This window comes from Canis aureus, chromosome 15, assembly GCF_053574225.1.
Source record: "Canis aureus isolate CA01 chromosome 15, VMU_Caureus_v.1.0, whole genome shotgun sequence".
NCBI classification, from domain to species: Eukaryota; Metazoa; Chordata; class Mammalia; order Carnivora; family Canidae; genus Canis; species Canis aureus.
This window is the reverse complement of record NC_135625.1, coordinates 27,813,733-27,831,228: the sequence shown is the minus strand read 5'-3', so window position 1 is coordinate 27,831,228 and position 17,496 is coordinate 27,813,733. Positions and strand designations below refer to the sequence as shown.

General features: G+C 34.0%; 1 protein-coding gene across 5 annotated transcripts in view; it reads left to right on the top strand.

Annotated features, from left to right (window-relative positions):
- The window catches only part of TUSC3 (tumor suppressor candidate 3), a 223,199-nt gene that overhangs the window by 72,013 nt on the left and 133,690 nt on the right, over window positions 1–17,496 (top strand). For all 5 annotated transcript variants that reach the window (XR_013352777.1, XM_077848949.1, XM_077848950.1 and 2 more), the window contains exon 2: window positions 15,152–15,321. Coding sequence is in view for 4 of the 5 variants with exons in the window: in XM_077848949.1 (XP_077705075.1) it covers window positions 15,152–15,321 (170 nt within the window). In the remaining variant the exon portion in view is untranslated. The remainder of the gene's footprint in view (window positions 1–15,151; window positions 15,322–17,496) is intronic.

The window sequence follows — 17,496 nt, the reverse complement described above, 5'->3', positions numbered from 1 at the left end:
TACAAAGATACTGTACAATTTCTCTTACATAGTTGCGTTTTCTTCAGCATGTAGACTCCCTTGCTTAACATTTTATATTTTCAAATGCAACATGTGCATTTGAATATTAGGATATTGATTGCAAGACTTTTTTTTATAACCTCTGAAACCAGTAAGATTCTGCATATGAAAATCACTTAAGATTTTGAGATAGTAAGTAGAGAAATAGAGACTTTTATTTGAGATATAGCTTATTATTTTTTTGTCATCCATTATTTAATCTGAATATAAAGGTCTTCTCAGGTTCTGTCATAATAGCCAGAATTAAAACTGTGGTTCTCGCTGAAGTGTTGTTTTAATGTATTTTCAGAATATGTGGGAAATTTGACAGAAAAGGAGTTGTAGGATTACAGTAGTAAGATCATCCTTTGGTATTTTGCAATAATAAAAGCAAACTACTAATAATACTGCTTTATATTTGTATAGTACTTTATAATTTATAGGGATTTTTATCCTCTGTCTCCCATCCAAGTACTAACCAGGCCCGACCCTGCTTAGCTTCCGAGGTCAGACGAGATCGGGCCCATTCAGGGTGGTATGGCCCTAGATGGATTTTTATCATCTGTTACGTGTTTATCAATAAATCTATATGTTGTCAGGTCAGATGTTAGTGGATGATTTCATAGGTTCTAAGAGGTGAAGTGATTTGTCCAAGCGTTTCTGTTTAGTGACCAAAACTTAGCCCCCCACTCCCTTTTTAAAAACACTATTTGTAGACTTTGGTTCTCTCAGGTCTGACTCTATGTATCAAGTTTAATCAATTATGTTTTGCTTGAGTGTTGAAGCTCAAAGTCTGCAAATAGAAATTTAGTAAATTATAAATTCCTTATATTTTTTAGGCATTATTTTTCTTGAATTTTATAATTTAAGTATAGAATTTTAATTCAGAACATAAAAGCTTTCTTTCCTGCTGAGGTACTTTTTCTGTAACTTTGTTCTTATCATTTAGGAATATGTAATGGTCAGTTCTTATGGGGTATGTAACATGCTCAACAGTACTTATATGGGGTACTTTTTAAAATTAGAAAGTTTATAAAGTATAACTATATAGTTTGATTTTTTTTCCCCCTGAAACTGACATCATCAGAATCCTAGCAGCTAGCCATTGGCCCCCCCTCGATTATTACTCATACCCATTGCCAAAGTTAATGACAGTCTTGGCTTTTATTTTTATAGATTACCTTTGTTTTTGAATAGTTGAGGCTGTACTTTTCTACTGATCATTATATTTGTGAAATTCACGTTTTTCAAGTAGTTGTAGTTTATTCATCCTCATTGCTGTATAGTATGTATTATGTGAACATACCACAATTTATTAATCCATTCTGTTAATGAACTTTTAGAGTTGTATTCAAACTGGAGCTTTTAAAAATAATGCTTCTATGAATATGCATATATGTGCCTTTCGGAGAACACTTTTATATGCATTTCTATTAGGTATTGATCTAGAAATGAAATTATTGGTTCATAATACATAGCGTCAAATAATTTTCAAATCCATTGTGCCATTTTACACCTCCTTCAACTATATACGACATCCAGGAATTATCTGTTTTCCCTTGTAGCCTTTCTGGTGGGTGCATAGTATTATATTATGGTTTTAGTTGTCATTTACCTATGAATGATCATATGGAGCATCTTTTCTGATGTTTGCAGATATTTTCTCTTGGGAAGTGCCTGTTGAAATCTCTTTGTGCTTTAAAAAAAAATCATACTCTGCCTTTTTCTTATTGAATTGTAAGGAGTTCTTTATACAGTTTTCTTACAAAGTCTTTGTTATATATGTGTATTGCCAATATCTTCTCCCATCTGTGACTTGCCTTTTCCCTTTTTATGGTATCTTCCAGAAGTTAATAAAGTTCAGCTTACCAATGGTTTTCTTTTATGGTTAATACTTTTTTCTTTTTTTTAAAGAAGTCTTTGCATATCCCCAAACCATGAAAATTCTAACTTACGTTTACTTCTAAATATTTAGTTTTGCATTTCATATTTATGTCTGAAATCCTATCTGGAATCAAATTTTGTGTATGCTGTGATGTGTAGATCTAGATTCAAACCCCAATTTGAATGATCTGCAAGTATTATACATTTTCCTTTCTCTGAGTGGCATTTATGTAATTTTACTGGTTTAAGGTTGTTTATCTGGCCTAGTTCTTGCCAGACATCATACATGCTTACAAAGAATTATTTTCTAGGCTTAGTCAGGGAATTAAATTAGAGGAACTTTTATAATAAAGTGTCTCACTGGGTGTAGAAAGGTCTAATTTTGTTTAAATAGTCCCAATTTCTAAAAAAAAATATTGCATATGTATATGCATATCATACAAAATACATATATATAATATACATATGTATGTATATCTCTATAGCGTACACACATGCATCCCATTACATGGAAAAAACAGCACAGGCATTAGTAATGGAGAAGCCAAGTTTGAATCCCTTTTAACTAATTTGATTTTAATAAGTAATTTAGGTTCTTTGAACCTGAATTTTTTCTCTGTATTGGTTTTTGATATGGCACCAACACATTAGAAGTACTTATTAAATATTTGTAACTTCTCATTTATTTGGAACCTTATGTTATGATACAGATGATGATGGTATATTTTAAAAATAAATAAATAGTCTGTAATGAATGTGGTTAAGTATCATTGTCTGCCTCTATCAGTGTTAATATAATGACATTTGTGAGGTGGGGGAAAAATTTTAATCTGACTTGAATACATTTAATTTTTTTGTTTATAAATGTCATTTATGTAGTTAACATAGTTACCTGTATGCCTTCTGATGTTTCCTTGTGTTTTTATTGTGTGCGCAGATGAACAAATTCAGAAATGAGTAGAAGGTATATTTATACATATACATATGCATATATACACATATATGCATATATATATACACACACACATATATAAAGATTTGTTTATTTTAGAGAGAAGAGAGAGGGAGAGAGCAGGGAGAAGGGAGAGAGGGAGAGAGACTCCCAAGCAGACTCCATGCTGAGCTCAGAGCCTGTCATGGGGCTTGGATTTCATGACTCTGAGATCATAACCTGACCCCAAACTAAGATCAGATGCTTAATTGACTATACCACCCAGGTGCCCCACAAAGGTATATATTTTAATTTCAATGTCTCTGACTTTTAGATTGTTGACTTTAAAGCAGGAAAAAGATGGTTTAGGTAGGAGATATAAAAACTGATCACTTCCATTCTTATGGGTAGAAAATGGAATAAAAATAAATAACCTAGTATATAGAAATGTTTAAAAATACTCAAAAGAAAAAGTAGAGGTCGTATTCTTTGCTGCCTTTTAATAGTGACTAATTTCTATTTTAGAAGCTTATAATTAGTGGTATATATTTGTATATGCTATTTAAGCTGGGGTAACAGGAAAGACAGCCATATAGGTAGAGCATGACGATACAGTGTGGTAGGTGGTCTGGTAGTTTCTCAAAGGGGAGGGACTGATGTCCGTAGGGGGCTTTATGAGAGAATCCTTGAACATAGTTTTATTTTAGTTGGCCCTTAAGAACAAGGATAAATTTAACAGGCACTGGCAGTAGAAAAGGGTGAAGTACGTATTTCTTCTGTGCTAGTCTGGTGATATAAAAATAAGTGCCATGTTTCTGAGATTGATTAAAGCAGTGGTTTCTCAACTGGGCTTTATCTTAGAACTGTACAAAAAATTAAGGAAAATACTGGTTCCTTGATACTCCCAATTCAAGTATAAGATATATGAAATACTGTAGGTAGAGAATAAAGTAACAGTTGGTGGTGAAACTAGTGAAATAGAGTTTAGGGCCAAATAGGATCTTCTTTCTGTGTGCCATGTAGATTTTCTTCTGTCCACTAGGCAGCTGCTGAAGGTTCTGATGTCCCCCCCCCCTCCATTCTCTGTATTTTTTTGTATTTTTCAGGGAAGTTGGAACTTTAAAGCAATGTACTTTCCAAAGAGATACCTTTTTTTTTAGCATGCTATAATTTGTTGATTTATTCTGCGAATATTTATTGATGCATGCCATATACTAGGCACTGTTTTAGCATAGAATTAGAATTTAGGAGTGAACAAACAGACCACACACAATCCCTGACCTTAAATAGGGAGGAGGTACATAAAATCAATATCCAAAATTGAATTCATTTCCTTACAAACTTGCTCTTCTATTTGTGCTTTCCTGTCTTAGTGAGTTAGGAAATTATTCACCTCCATGCTCAAAGTAGAAATTTTAGTATTATTTTTTACTTCACCCTCCACATTTTTCCCCTTTTTTTATCCCTTCATTATCACCAAGTTCTACTGATTCAGATGCTTACATCTCTCTCATCTTTTACTTCTCCCTTAGTACTGCCCCTGCTCTGCTCTATGCACTCATCATTTTAAGCTGACCTCTACAGCCTCTCAGCTGACTCTTGCCTCCTCTGGTTGGTCCTCAACCTTGCAGCTTGAGGAATCTTTCTAAAACCAAGGTCCTTAGCCCTTAACTTTTTAAAATTAAGTATTTTATTTTTGACAAAAATTACTTATATTTAAGGTGTACAACAAGATGTTTTGAAATATACATTGAGGAATGGTTACCACAAACTAATTAACATATCTATCACCTCCCATAGTTACCATTTCTTTTATTGTGGTGAGAACACAGTTGACACTTTTACAACCCTGGGTTAGGGGGCGCCTACACAATTGGAAAGCCATAACTTGACTTCCCCAGACTTAACTACTAATAGTCTAGTTTCAGAAGCCTTACTGATAACATGAAAAGTTAATTAGCATATTTTGTATGTCATATGTTTTATATACTGTATTCTTATAATAAAATAAGCTAGAGAAAATTATAAGTCGTAAGGTAGAGAAAATAATTTATAGTATATATCTAATGGCGGTGTTTCCTAGTCTGGCCTCAGCTCAAAGGCACCAGCTGTTGGGAAGGCCTGAGGGCAGTAAAGGCCTGGAGGTATAGTGCAGCTGCTCATCTACCTGGAGGTTTACCACCATCCAGTGGCTGCCAGCATCTGCAGCCATATGAGTGGGTGGCCTACAGAGGCTGCCAGGCTGAGGTGCCTCAGCAGGCAGGTGTCTCGCCCGTTTGGGAATGGCAGGCCTTAAGGCCAGGGGGGCAGCCCCTAAGCAGGAGGGCTTGGGGGTCAAGGCTGTTGGTGGGGTGTGAAGCCATCCTTGCCCTTTTCTTCAGACCAGCCTGCTGCCCCACCAGCCTGGGGCATGCCCCCAAACCACTCCGGGTACAACTCTGACCTGTAGCCCTGTGTGGTCCAGCCCTTCAGGCTGCTAAAGGTCTCTGCAGGCCTCCCCAGGTACTCAGAGAGCATTAGGTGTTGCCCTTGTACCATTTGCCTGTGATTTGGTCATGTGGTCACCTGGGTAGACAGTTGTAAATACATGACTTACGGGTTTTGCTATTAACTCTTAAAATAAGCAAATAAATCAAAAGCCACATATAAGTGGACCCACCCAGTTCAAACCTGCTGTTCTAGTGTTAACTGTATTTGAGATCTGCTCTCAGCAAATTTCAAGTATATAATGCATTATTATTATTAAGCTTAGTCACCATGCTGTTTATTAGGTTTTTAGAGCTTACCTCTCTTACAACTGAAAGTTTGTACCTTGTGATCAATATGTACCCTTTCCCCCCAAACCCCAACTTCTTGGTAACCACCATTCTACTTTCCATTACTGTGACTATGACTTTTTTCTTCTACTTTTTTTTTTCTTTTTAGATTCCACATGTAAGTGACATATTGTGATATTAGTCTTTCTGTATGTATCTGGCTTATTTCATTCTGCTTAATGTCCTTCAGTTTCATCCCTGTTTGCAAATGGCCAGATTTCCTTCTTTTTAAAGGTTAATGATAATACATTTTTTTGTGTGTGTCACATTTTCTGTATTCATTCATCTGTCAAAACTTTGTTTCCGTATCTTGACTTAACCTTTAACTATTTAAGGCTTTTATGATTTTGCCTCTATTTTCCTTATGGTACAGTTATCTCACCAACTACCACCCCCTCCAAGTCATCACACAACCAGTATAAAGAACATGTACCTTCATTGACAGTGCTGTTTTTAAGTATTGAGTACTGTTTAGGCTTCACGGAACATCATCATTTACCATATTGATGTTTGATTTTATGAATAAGTTTTGACATTACCTTTGTAAGTAGTTTTAAGTTTGTTTTATTTTAGTTAAGTAAAAGTTGTACATCTGTATCCTCGCCAACACTTTTTCCTTGTGTTTTTAATTTTAGTCATTCTAACAGATGAGAGGTGATAACTCATTGTAGTTTTGATTTGCATTTCGCTGGTGATGAGTGTCGTAGAACATATTTTTCTTGTGTTTTGGCTATCTATATGCCTTCTTTGGAGAAATATCTGTTCTGCCCATTTTAAAATTGGATTATTTGGGTTTTGAGTTGTATAGTTCTTCACATATTTCAGATACTAACCCTTTATCAGTTATGTCACTTGCAAATATCTTCTCCCGTTCAGTTGGTTGCCTTTTAGTTTTGTTGGGATTGTTTCCTTTGCCTTGCAGTACTGGCAAAGATCTGGAGTAAAAAAAAAAAAACATCATGCACTGTGGGTGGGAATGCAAACTAGTGCAGTTGCTGTGGAAAACAGTATGGAGGTTCTTCAGAAAGTTAAAAATAGAAGTACCCTTTGATCCAGTCATTGTATTACTGGATCTTTACCCAAAAAGTACAAAAACACTAATTCAGAAGGATATGTGTGTCTCTATATTTATTATAGCATTATTTGCAATAGCCAAATTATGGAAGCCACTCAGGTATCCATTAATTGATTAATGGATAAAGAAGAAATGATATATATAAGCAATGGAATATCATTCAGTCATAAAAAGAATGAAATCTTGCCATTTGTGACAATATAGTTGTATTTAAAGAGTATAATGATAGGTGAAGTAAGCCTGTCAGGGAAAGACAAATACTGTATGATTTCACTCAGATGTGGAATTTAAGAAACAAAACAAGTGAGCAAAGGAAAAAAGAGACAAACCAAAAAACAAACTCTTAACTATGGAGAACATAGTTTACCGGGGGGGAAGTGGTTGGGAAGATGAGTGAAATAGGTGATTGGATCAAAGAAGAGTACACTGATCCTCATGAGCACTGTATAATGTATAGAGTTGTTGAATCACTGTATTGTACACCTGAAACTAATACAACACTGTCAGCAATATTGGAATTAAAATAAAAAAACAAAGAAGTTTATATCTGTATCAAAAAAAGTTACACAGCTAAATATAGAAGCATAAGTTTATACCCATTATATTTCTACATATTGGAATAATAAAAATAATTAAGACACCTGGGATAAGAAGCTGTAAGAATTTCTTTTCTTTAAAAAGGGATCAGCAAACTATTAAAATTTAAGAAACATCACTCTATAAAGTCAGTGACATCAGGGACTTCATCATATTTACTCTTACATTCTTAGGTTCTAATTCTGTGCCTGGCACATTGGAGATACTCAGTACATAGTTTTTGAATTAGAAAATGTTTCTCACATATAAATATGTACACTTTTGGAACCGTGCATCAGTTTTTCATGGTGTACTTCAGGTATCGTCTTGAGAATTTCCCAATGAATCTATCAGAATCTGTTGCTCTGAGAGTTTTGTCTGATTTTTCTTTTTCTCTCACCTTCATGATCCTAATCCTACTTTCAAAAATGAAAAATAATTATTCATTTTGAAAATGTGCCAGTGTAAAGCAACACTAAACTTTAAGTTTCTATCTGAAGTTTGAGCACAGAAGTTTTCATTCCAACATAGGCTAACCAATAGGTAAAACTTGTGTGCATTAAAAAGTTTAGGGGCATAATGTATATTTTTTTAAAGATTTTATTTATTCATGAGAGATACACAGAGACAGAGAGAGACATAGGTAGAGGGACAAGCGGCCTCCCGCATGGAGCCTGATGGCGGGACTCAGTCCTAGGACCCCAGAATCACGACTTGAGCCAAAGGCAGACACTTAACCACTGAGCCACCCAGGTGCTCCACATAATATATTTCTGTATCATATATTTAAGCTTTTCTTTTTTCTTTTGAAATATAGTTTACCTTTGAATAGCATGGATTTGAACTATAGTTCTGGGTATACGTGGATTTCTTACAGTACTGTAAATATATGTTCTCTTTTTTTATTATTTTCTTACCATTTTTTCTATAATTGGTTATAAAAATACAGTGTATAATATGTATAAGATACCAAATATTTGTTAAGGCTGTTTATGGTATCAATAAGGCTTCTAGTCGACTGCAGTCTATTAGTAGGTAAGTATTTGGGGAGTTAGAAGTTCTTGGCGGATTTTTGGACATGTAGGGGGTCAGGGTCACTAACCCCAGTGTCTTTCAAGGATCAGCTGTAATTTTAAACTTATAGAAAAGTTACAGAAATTATGTGGTGGTCCCATATGCCTTTTGCTCTGTGTTTCCCAAAGTTAATAATAAGTACGATTACAAAAATAAGACGTTAACACTGGCTCAATATTATAAACTAACCTATAGACATTTCAGATGTCACTAATTGTTTGCCTAATGTCACTTTCCTGTTCCAGAAATCATTCCAGAATTCCACATTGTATTTAGTTGTCATGGATCTTTAGTCTCCTCAAAGTCTATGACAGTTCCTCAGTCTTTCCTTATCTTTCACGAGCTTGACATCTTTAAAGAGTGCTACTCATTTATTTTGTAGAATGTTACTAATGTGGGCTTGTGTGATTTTTTTTTTCATGATTTGATTGAAGTTATGCATTTTTGGCAAGAATACCATATAAATGATACGTTCTTCTCAGTAGACTGTATCAAGGAATACATGATGTTGATATGTCTTATTATTGGTATTGTGAACACCCATTATTTGGATAATATGCTGCTGAGTTTCTCCACTATCTCAGTACTGTTTTTTCTATTGATACTTAATAAACATCTTTGGGAAGATACTTTGAGACTATGCAAATAATTGTTTCTCTTCAAAATTTTACCTGCTAATAAGCTTAGAACCAATTAGTGTATATTACTAACTGTGGTATTTCTTTTTCTTTCTTTTTTTTTTAAACTTTTATTTATTTGAGAGAGACCAAAAAGAGAGGGCAAGTAGGGTAGAGGGGCAGAGGGAGAGGTAGAAGCAGACTGCCCCACTGAGCAGGGAGCCTGATGCAGGGCTCTATCCCAGGACCACAGGATCACAGCCTGGGCAGAAGGCAGATACATGACCCACTGTGCCACCCAGACACCCCTAATTGTGGTATTTCTATTACCCTTATTCCATTTATTATTTGGAATTTTTTTCGAAGGAAGAGCAATCCCTTTCTCCCGTTTATTTATTCAGTTATTTATATATATATAAATGTGGACTCATGGACATTTTTATTATATGGTTTAAAATTCAATATTATGGCCATTTTTGTTGTTGCTTATATTTTTTAGCTGATTATTGGGAACTTTTTTTAGTTGGTTCCTGTGCCCTTTGACATGCCTTTCTTGAGTACTTCTTTACTTTCTGGTACTACAAGATAATCTAGTTGCATGTTGTTTTTCTCTGCTTCAGTCTTTTAATCAGCTGGTACTCTAAAGAAAAAAAAACCTCATTCTTTTTAATGGAGAATGATATTTAGAAACAAAAATCTTACTGCCCCGTGTACTCATTACTATGGGGATGTCATTACTCCCCAGCCTTCTCATTGGACAGAGCTAGGATATATAAGTATACTAATCAATGTTTACATATATGTTCATTGTTATATCTGTATCTATCTATAAATATATGAATATATTTTTATGTGCATGTATGTATGTGTATATGTGTGTGTATGTATGTATACATCCTTTTCCAAAGTTATGTGTATATTATTGATTTGTAATACAGTTAGCTTTATTTTTTAAAGTTTATATTTTACTTTGCAACCTCCTCTCCCAATCCTGATTGATTTTTAAAAAATAATTTCTTAAAATTCATTTTTATATTATATGTTTCTTTGGGTTTTGACAATTGCATAGTTATGGTTCTGTCATCACAGTCACGTCAATCACCTCTCATGCTTACATTTTGGAAGAAAATATTAAAAGTTGATTTGTACTTAGAGTGCATAGGAAATGTGTACAGGTGGATTTTACTTGTTTGGTTCAAATAATCATATTAAGAGAGAAACTTGTGTGTTTGAGTAATTAAACAGGATTTTAGAACAGGAGGGAGATGCTTTAATGGCACCATCATTTGTTATTCATTGTGATGCCAGAACATGGATTTGTTTTTTCAGATTTTAAAGGATTAAGATTTTTCATATAGTAAATTGAGACTTTTTAAATAATAATTCATAAGATATAATCAAAAAGATTTTTTAAGTGTTACTTTTCTTATTGTGTCTCTGTTCACCTTGGTAAGCAAAAAGAAGATAATTTAGAAGTGATAAAATTTTATCCTAGTGCTGTGTTAATTTGATCAGTATGGAAAGGGTTTTATTACATATATCTAAATCTCTTCTATATAATAAATTGTGTTTGTAAGCAGATGAAAGCTAAAGGACATGAGATAACTAGTAAAAGACATAGAACTGGTATGTAGAATTGTGGAAAATTGTTCAATTTTGCCAGAAAATAAGTGCAGATTGAACAGTGAGATACCATTTTTACTTATTGAGTTAGTAGAGAGGGTATGAATGAGAATGAATACCCCACTCTGGGATAGTGAAACTCACTCAAAATACACGAGTACATTGCAGGTGGCATTAGCATTTCACACTGATACCATGCTTTTAAGAAGCATAGTAAGAACAAAAATACTGATATAGTTGACCCTTGAACAACACAGGAGTTAGAGGTGCTGACCTGCACAGTGTTGAAAATCTGAGTGTAACTTTTGAGTCCCTAAAACTTAGCTACTGTATAGAATGCAAATAGCATACAAAATATGTGTTAATTGCTGATGTCAAAGGTAAGGCTTAAAGTTAACAGAAGTCAGTTAACATATTTTGTTGCTGTTTGCATTCTATACTGTATTTTCAAAGTAATACATAAATTTTTATTAATTTTTTCAATATTTCTAAGCTATGCATTTTACAAGTTTTCTAAATTGCCTCACATCTCCACAAAATATCTCTCATATTTTTATTGAAAAAAAATCTTATATATAAGTGGGCCCATGCAATTTAAAACCTGTATTGTTTAAGGGTCAACTGTAGTTAGTCTGTCAGGCTGCTATACACTGAAGGGACTGATGGGTATTTTCCTTTTTTTTTTTTTTTTTGGTATTTTCCTTTTTAAAAAATATTTTCCAGGTTATTTGCAGTGGGAAAACTACATGTAATTAGAATTTTACCTTTTTCAAGGCATGATTATATAATAGTTGTATTTTGACATTGATGTTGAGGGTGACTGTGTACCTGAAACCTGTAACACAGTGGTTGTCAAGTTAGTTGTAGAGTCTCAAAGTCAGTGCTGGATCTGGCATTTCAATTCTGGAAAGGCTTAAAAAATTGTTTTAAATGGTATACTCCAGATACTAGATATTTTAGAATATATTGATTAGTTTTGTTTTTCCTAGCTACTTGTGGTGTTGTGACAGAATCCAGTTGTGAAACTATCAGGGGCAGCTTCAGCCATTCAGAGGGTAATTATTGTTGACAAGAGGAAGTTGATTTCCGTACCTTCCTTCAGGCATATGTAGCAGAACCAGGTTTTTAACTTTTAGAAGGTCAATAAACAACTTGTATTTAATGCTTGACTTGGTCTTTTATTTTTTTTTCAGATTTATGTTTTCAAATAATGTGATTTAGAGAATGTATTGATTGATATTTTTGGGTAACAAATCTCCATGGATGGTTCATGTTTGTGCACTTCTGAACACAGGCATTATCTGGACTATTTTTCCAAGAATGTTATACCAAACGGCCTTGAAGGATAGTAAATTGAGACTTATATTTAGATTTCCTTCTAAGTCTCAGGATGGATTTATTTCCTGTTCAGGATAATAATGATGATTTTTCCCCTCTAGAGCAGAGGTTGGACAGGTTTGCTAGTAGTACCTTTAAAAGATTGGATTTTTTTTTTAACTTTTGAGTTTTTGTGACATAAGCCCACTGTTTGTGGATCATCTACCTGGGCAATTCCACATTAGCCCCTTGGGACTTGGGTCACAACATGGAGCTCATGGTGCCTATTCTATCATGAGAATGGATTAAGAAAAGATGTGTGTGTGTGTGTGTGTGTGTGTGTGTGTGTGTGTGTGTGTAAAATGGAGTCAGTTATATGATGAATTTAAAAAAGAATTCCAAATAATAGAAACAAACAAAAGCGGTTGCCAAGGGCTGAGCTGTACAAGAGTGGTGGTGGAAGGGGGCCAAGCAAAGGTTGGTAAAAGGTTACAGACTTTCAGACAGAAGATAAATAAGGTCTGAGGATCTAATGTGAAACATGGTGACTATAGTTAAAACACTGTACTGTGTAGTTGAAATTTTCTAAGAGTAGAACTTAAGTGTTCTCACCAAAAAAAAAAAAAAAAAGGAAAGAAAAATTATTCTATGTGAGATGATAGATGTAATAATTAGCTAGGAGGAGGGAATCCTTTCACAATGTGTATATATATCCAATCATGTTGTATACTTTAAATATCTTATAGTTTGGTTAAATATCTTATAGCTTGGCTAATTATACTTGGTTAATTATACAATAACGTAAGTAAAGCTGGAAAAAATAACCTTGTCAGAGAAAAAAAGTATATTTCTGATTCAGGATTTTTGTTTTTGCCACTATCCATGAAACTGACTTGCGATAACTCAAAAAATAGAAGTAGAGCAAAATCATCTGCCTTTCACAGTTATTTAATGCCATGATAGAAACATATTGATGTAATGATGTGATATTTTTAAGACAAGAACAAGTAGATTAAGATTGTTGAAGAAATACAGTTTTGAAAGGAAAGTGGATTTTTGTATTTAATGAGTAAAGTATATAGACTACCCTAGAACTAGCAGGTAAGTAGCTGTTTTTTAGACCAATTCCCTTTTGCCCTCATTAGTGTATTTTTATCTTGCTCAATTTCCAGTCTGGAGGTTTTGTCTCTACATCGAGGGTCACAGTCCTAATTATAAATAAAATATTTTATTTATATAGTATATATTTTATTATTTTAAAATTATTTTGGAAGAATTTATAGATACTGAATTGACTTGTTGAGTGTTAGGGTAAACGGTTGAAGATTTTAAAATCATATTAAATATACAACAGTTTTTATAAGACAAACACTAGTAAATTATGCTTAACGTGGAAAATATTCTAACTTTATTTCTCAGAATTTAGACTAATAAAAGTCCTTCTGCTTAGTTTTTAATTGTTTTGTGTGTATTGATGAAGCAGAAAGGTATTTCCTAAAATAAGTTTATATAACTTTCAGTTTAACAAAAGTATTATTTTATCTTTGCATGGAAATATATTCATATTATATTTGCAGTCAGAATTAAAGGCCTACAATCAAATATAATCACATCCAGATAATTAGTTTGAGATTAGGATGAATTTCAACTGATAGCTTTTGGTTAAGGTAAAAAAAAAAAATTAAAGGTTTTATTTATTTATTCATGGAGACAGAGAAAGGCAGAGACATAGGCAGAGGGAGAAGCCGGCTCCCCGCAGGAACCTGATCCAGGACTCTATCCGAGGATCATGCCCTGCCCTGAAGGCAGATGCTCAACCACTGAATCACCCAGGCGTGCCTGTTTTTGTTTTTTTTAAGTAACGATTATCCCAGTAATTAGCTATAATATTCCTTTTTCATACTGTCAGTCTCCCATTGTGCACTTACCTGAATGTTCTTTCCAGTTACTAGTTAAGCATTCTGCTCTTTGACCAGGTTACTGCCCCTCCTGCTCTCCTCTCTTCCATTTCTTTTGATTTATCTTTTTTCTCTCTCAGGTCGGTGCAGAGCAATTCAGTATGTCTTTTAGTGTAACTCAGGGTAAGATGCCTGCCTCTCCCCTCTTCTCCTATTTTTTTTTTAAGCGTTATTCAGTTGTAATTGATATACAAAACATTGAACACATTTGATATATATATATATATATATATATATATATATATATATATATATGAGTTTAACATACGCACACATCTGTGATTCTCTGACCACAAAGTACCAAACACCTGTATCATCTTAAGAAATTTCCTTGTGTTATCTGGGTCTGTATGTTGTGGTACAAACACTTAAACTGATACCCTTCCTTTTTAATGTATTTTAAAGGTCACAATACTCTTTTGTTAACTCTAGATACTGTGTTGTACACCAGATCTCTTGAACTTACTCATCATACATAACTGAAACTTGATATCTGCTGAGCAACAATTATCCATTTCCCCTTCCCCTAACCCCTGACAACCACCATGTTTATCCCTGCTCTTATGAGTTTGATTATTTTTGATATGTCATATAAGTGGAATCATGCCATATTTGTCCTTAGGTGACTGGGTTATTTCACTTGGCATATGTTTATGTTTATCTGTGTTGTTGCAAGTAGGGTTTCCTTCTTTTTTTTTTTTTTAAACTGGACATGCTTTTTGAGAGCCTTTTTCCATTTGTTTTTTTATATAATAGCCAGAGTTTTTGCTGTATGTAGTGGGAGGATTAGAGAAAAGCATGTCTGTTTCCTTTTTTTTTCTTTTTTAAAGATTTTATTTATTTATTCATGAAAGATAGACAGACACAGGCAAAGGGAGAAGCAGGATCCATGGAGGGAGCCTGATGTGGGACTCGATCCCGGGTCTCCAGGATCACGCCCTGGGCTGAAGGCGGCGCTAAACCGCTGAGCCAACCCGGCTGCCCAAGCATGTCTATTTCATTTTTCAGGTAGTCTATTTTATTTTTGATATCTGTCTTATAAACCTTTGCAATCGTTAGGAAAAATAAAATGAAATATTTTATGCATGTACAGTCAATTAATTATGAATACATTCATTAAAAGAATAACTTTTACAGAAATTAATTTTGGGTAAAACAATCTCATGTAACTCAGTTTACATGAAATACAAAGTGAAGAACTCTAGCTCTGTGTAAATTTAAATTCCTATGTTTAATTGCAGAATCTTTTAGCTGAAAAAGTTGAACAACTGATGGAATGGAGTTCCAGGCGCTCCATCTTCCGAATGAATGGCGATAAATTCCGAAAATTTATAAAGGCACCACCTCGAAACTATTCTATGATTGTTATGTTCACTGCTCTTCAGCCTCAGCGGCAGTGTTCTGTGTGCAGGTAAGTTATGTATTCTAAAAAAATTTAGAACAGTTATCCTATGCTTGTATATTTATTACATATATGTAAATCTGCATAATAGAATTCAATAGCTGTTCGAGGTTATGGTTAGCTATAAGTGTACATTTAAAGGTAAGCTCAAAATCAGAGGTGCCTGGTGGCTCAGTTAGTTAAGCAACTGACTCTTGGTTTTGGCTCAGGTCATGATCTCATCAGTCCTGATGTTGAGCTCCGGGTCAGGCTCTGCCCTCAGTGTGGAATCTGCTTGAGCTTCTCTCACTCCCCTGCACCTCACCCTGCTTGTGAGGGCACACTCATGCATGTGCCCTCTCTTCCTCTGTCTCAAATAAATACATTTTTATTTATTTTGTTTTTCATTTTATTTTATATTTTTAAAAGATTTTATTTATTTATTCATGAGAGTCACAGAGAGAGGCAGAGACATATGCAGAGGAAGAAGCAGGCTTTCTGCTGGGAGCCTGACTCAAGACTCGATCCCAAGACACTGGGATCACGACCTGAGCCAAAGGCAGACACTCAAACACTGAGCCACCCAGGTGCTCTCAAATAAATAAATTCTTTAAAAAAAAGTAAGTAAGCTCAAAATCAGTGTATTTTAGAAAATAATTTTGATAGACTAATATTCTTTTGTTGTGTAAAATACTTGCTGACCAACTCATGTGTAATCATAAAATAGATTTGCTTCTTTATGTCCTGTATGAAGGTAAACATAGATTTGGTTCAAATATTGCCTTGCAGGTCATCTAATTATATTTTATGAGCAAAGAAGTCGTTTACTTAAACATATTCTATTTTAACAGTTTAACAGAGAGGACAAACTTTTACTACGGATCCATTTACTTTTCATTACCTCCAATGATAAGAAATTTCACCCTATGATACAGAAGTAAATCATTTGAAATGAATGAAACATTTTTTTAGTGAAAATGTACTAAAAATTCTAGAGAAGTACAAATACATATGCTTTAAGTTTTTTTCTGTTTTTGAAATAATTGTAGGTTCACAGGGGATTGTAAGAAATAATATAGAGAGATCCTAAATACCTTTTACTCAGTGTTCCTCAGTGGTAACATCTTGCAAAATTGTAGTATAATATCACAAGCAGGGTATTGGTATTGATACAGTTAAGATACTAAACAGTTCCATTACCATAAGAATCCCTCTTTGCCCTTTACAGCCAGGCTCACCCACCTGTTCCCATTCTACTCCCACTTCCTGAATTTGTACTCCCATTTTGTTGTTTCAGTAATGTGATATGAATGGAATCCTACCTTTGATCTTTTGGGTTTGGCTTTTAATAACTTGCCATAATTCCCTCAAAATCCATCCAAGTTGTTGCATTTGTCAGCAGTCATTCTTTTTATTACTGTGTAAAATTTCATGGTATGAATGTACTGCAGTTTGTTCAACTATCCATCTGTTACAGGACATCTGGGTTCTGGTATTTGACTATTATATATATTGCAAACATTCTGGTACAGGATTTTCCTATGAACTTAAGTTTTCATTTCTCTGGAATAAAAATATTTAAGTTTTCATTTCTCCATGATGGCTAGGTTGTTTGGTAATTGCATGTTTAGCTTTATGAGAAACTGCCAAAATGTTTTCCAGAGTAGCTGTATCATTTTACATTTCCTCTAGCAGTGTACGAGTGATCTAGTTTTTCCGTATCCTCACCAATATTTGTCACTATTTTACTTTAGTCTCTTTGGTAAGTATGTGGTGATATCTCATGGTTTAATTTTGCATTTTCCTGATGGCAGTGGTGTTGAACATCTTTCACATGCTTGTTATCTGTATGTCACATCTTTGATGAACTATCTGTTCATGGCTTTTGCTCATTTCTAATTGGATGTTTTACTGAGTTTTGAGAGTTTTTTTTTTATGTATTGTAGATACTAGTCCTTTGCCAGACATGTAGTTTTCAAATATTTTCTCCTAGTTTATCGCTTATCTTTCCATGTTGATGACAGATCTTTTGCAGATTTTAATTTATGAGTCCATTTACCTGTTTCCTGTCTTATAGCTTATTTTTGTTATCCAGTTGAACTCTTTGCCTAGCCCTATAACCCAAAGTTTCTTTCTCTTTGTTTCCCTGTAAGTTTTATAGTTTTATGTTTGCATTTTAATCTGATCTTGGAAGAAAGTATTTAA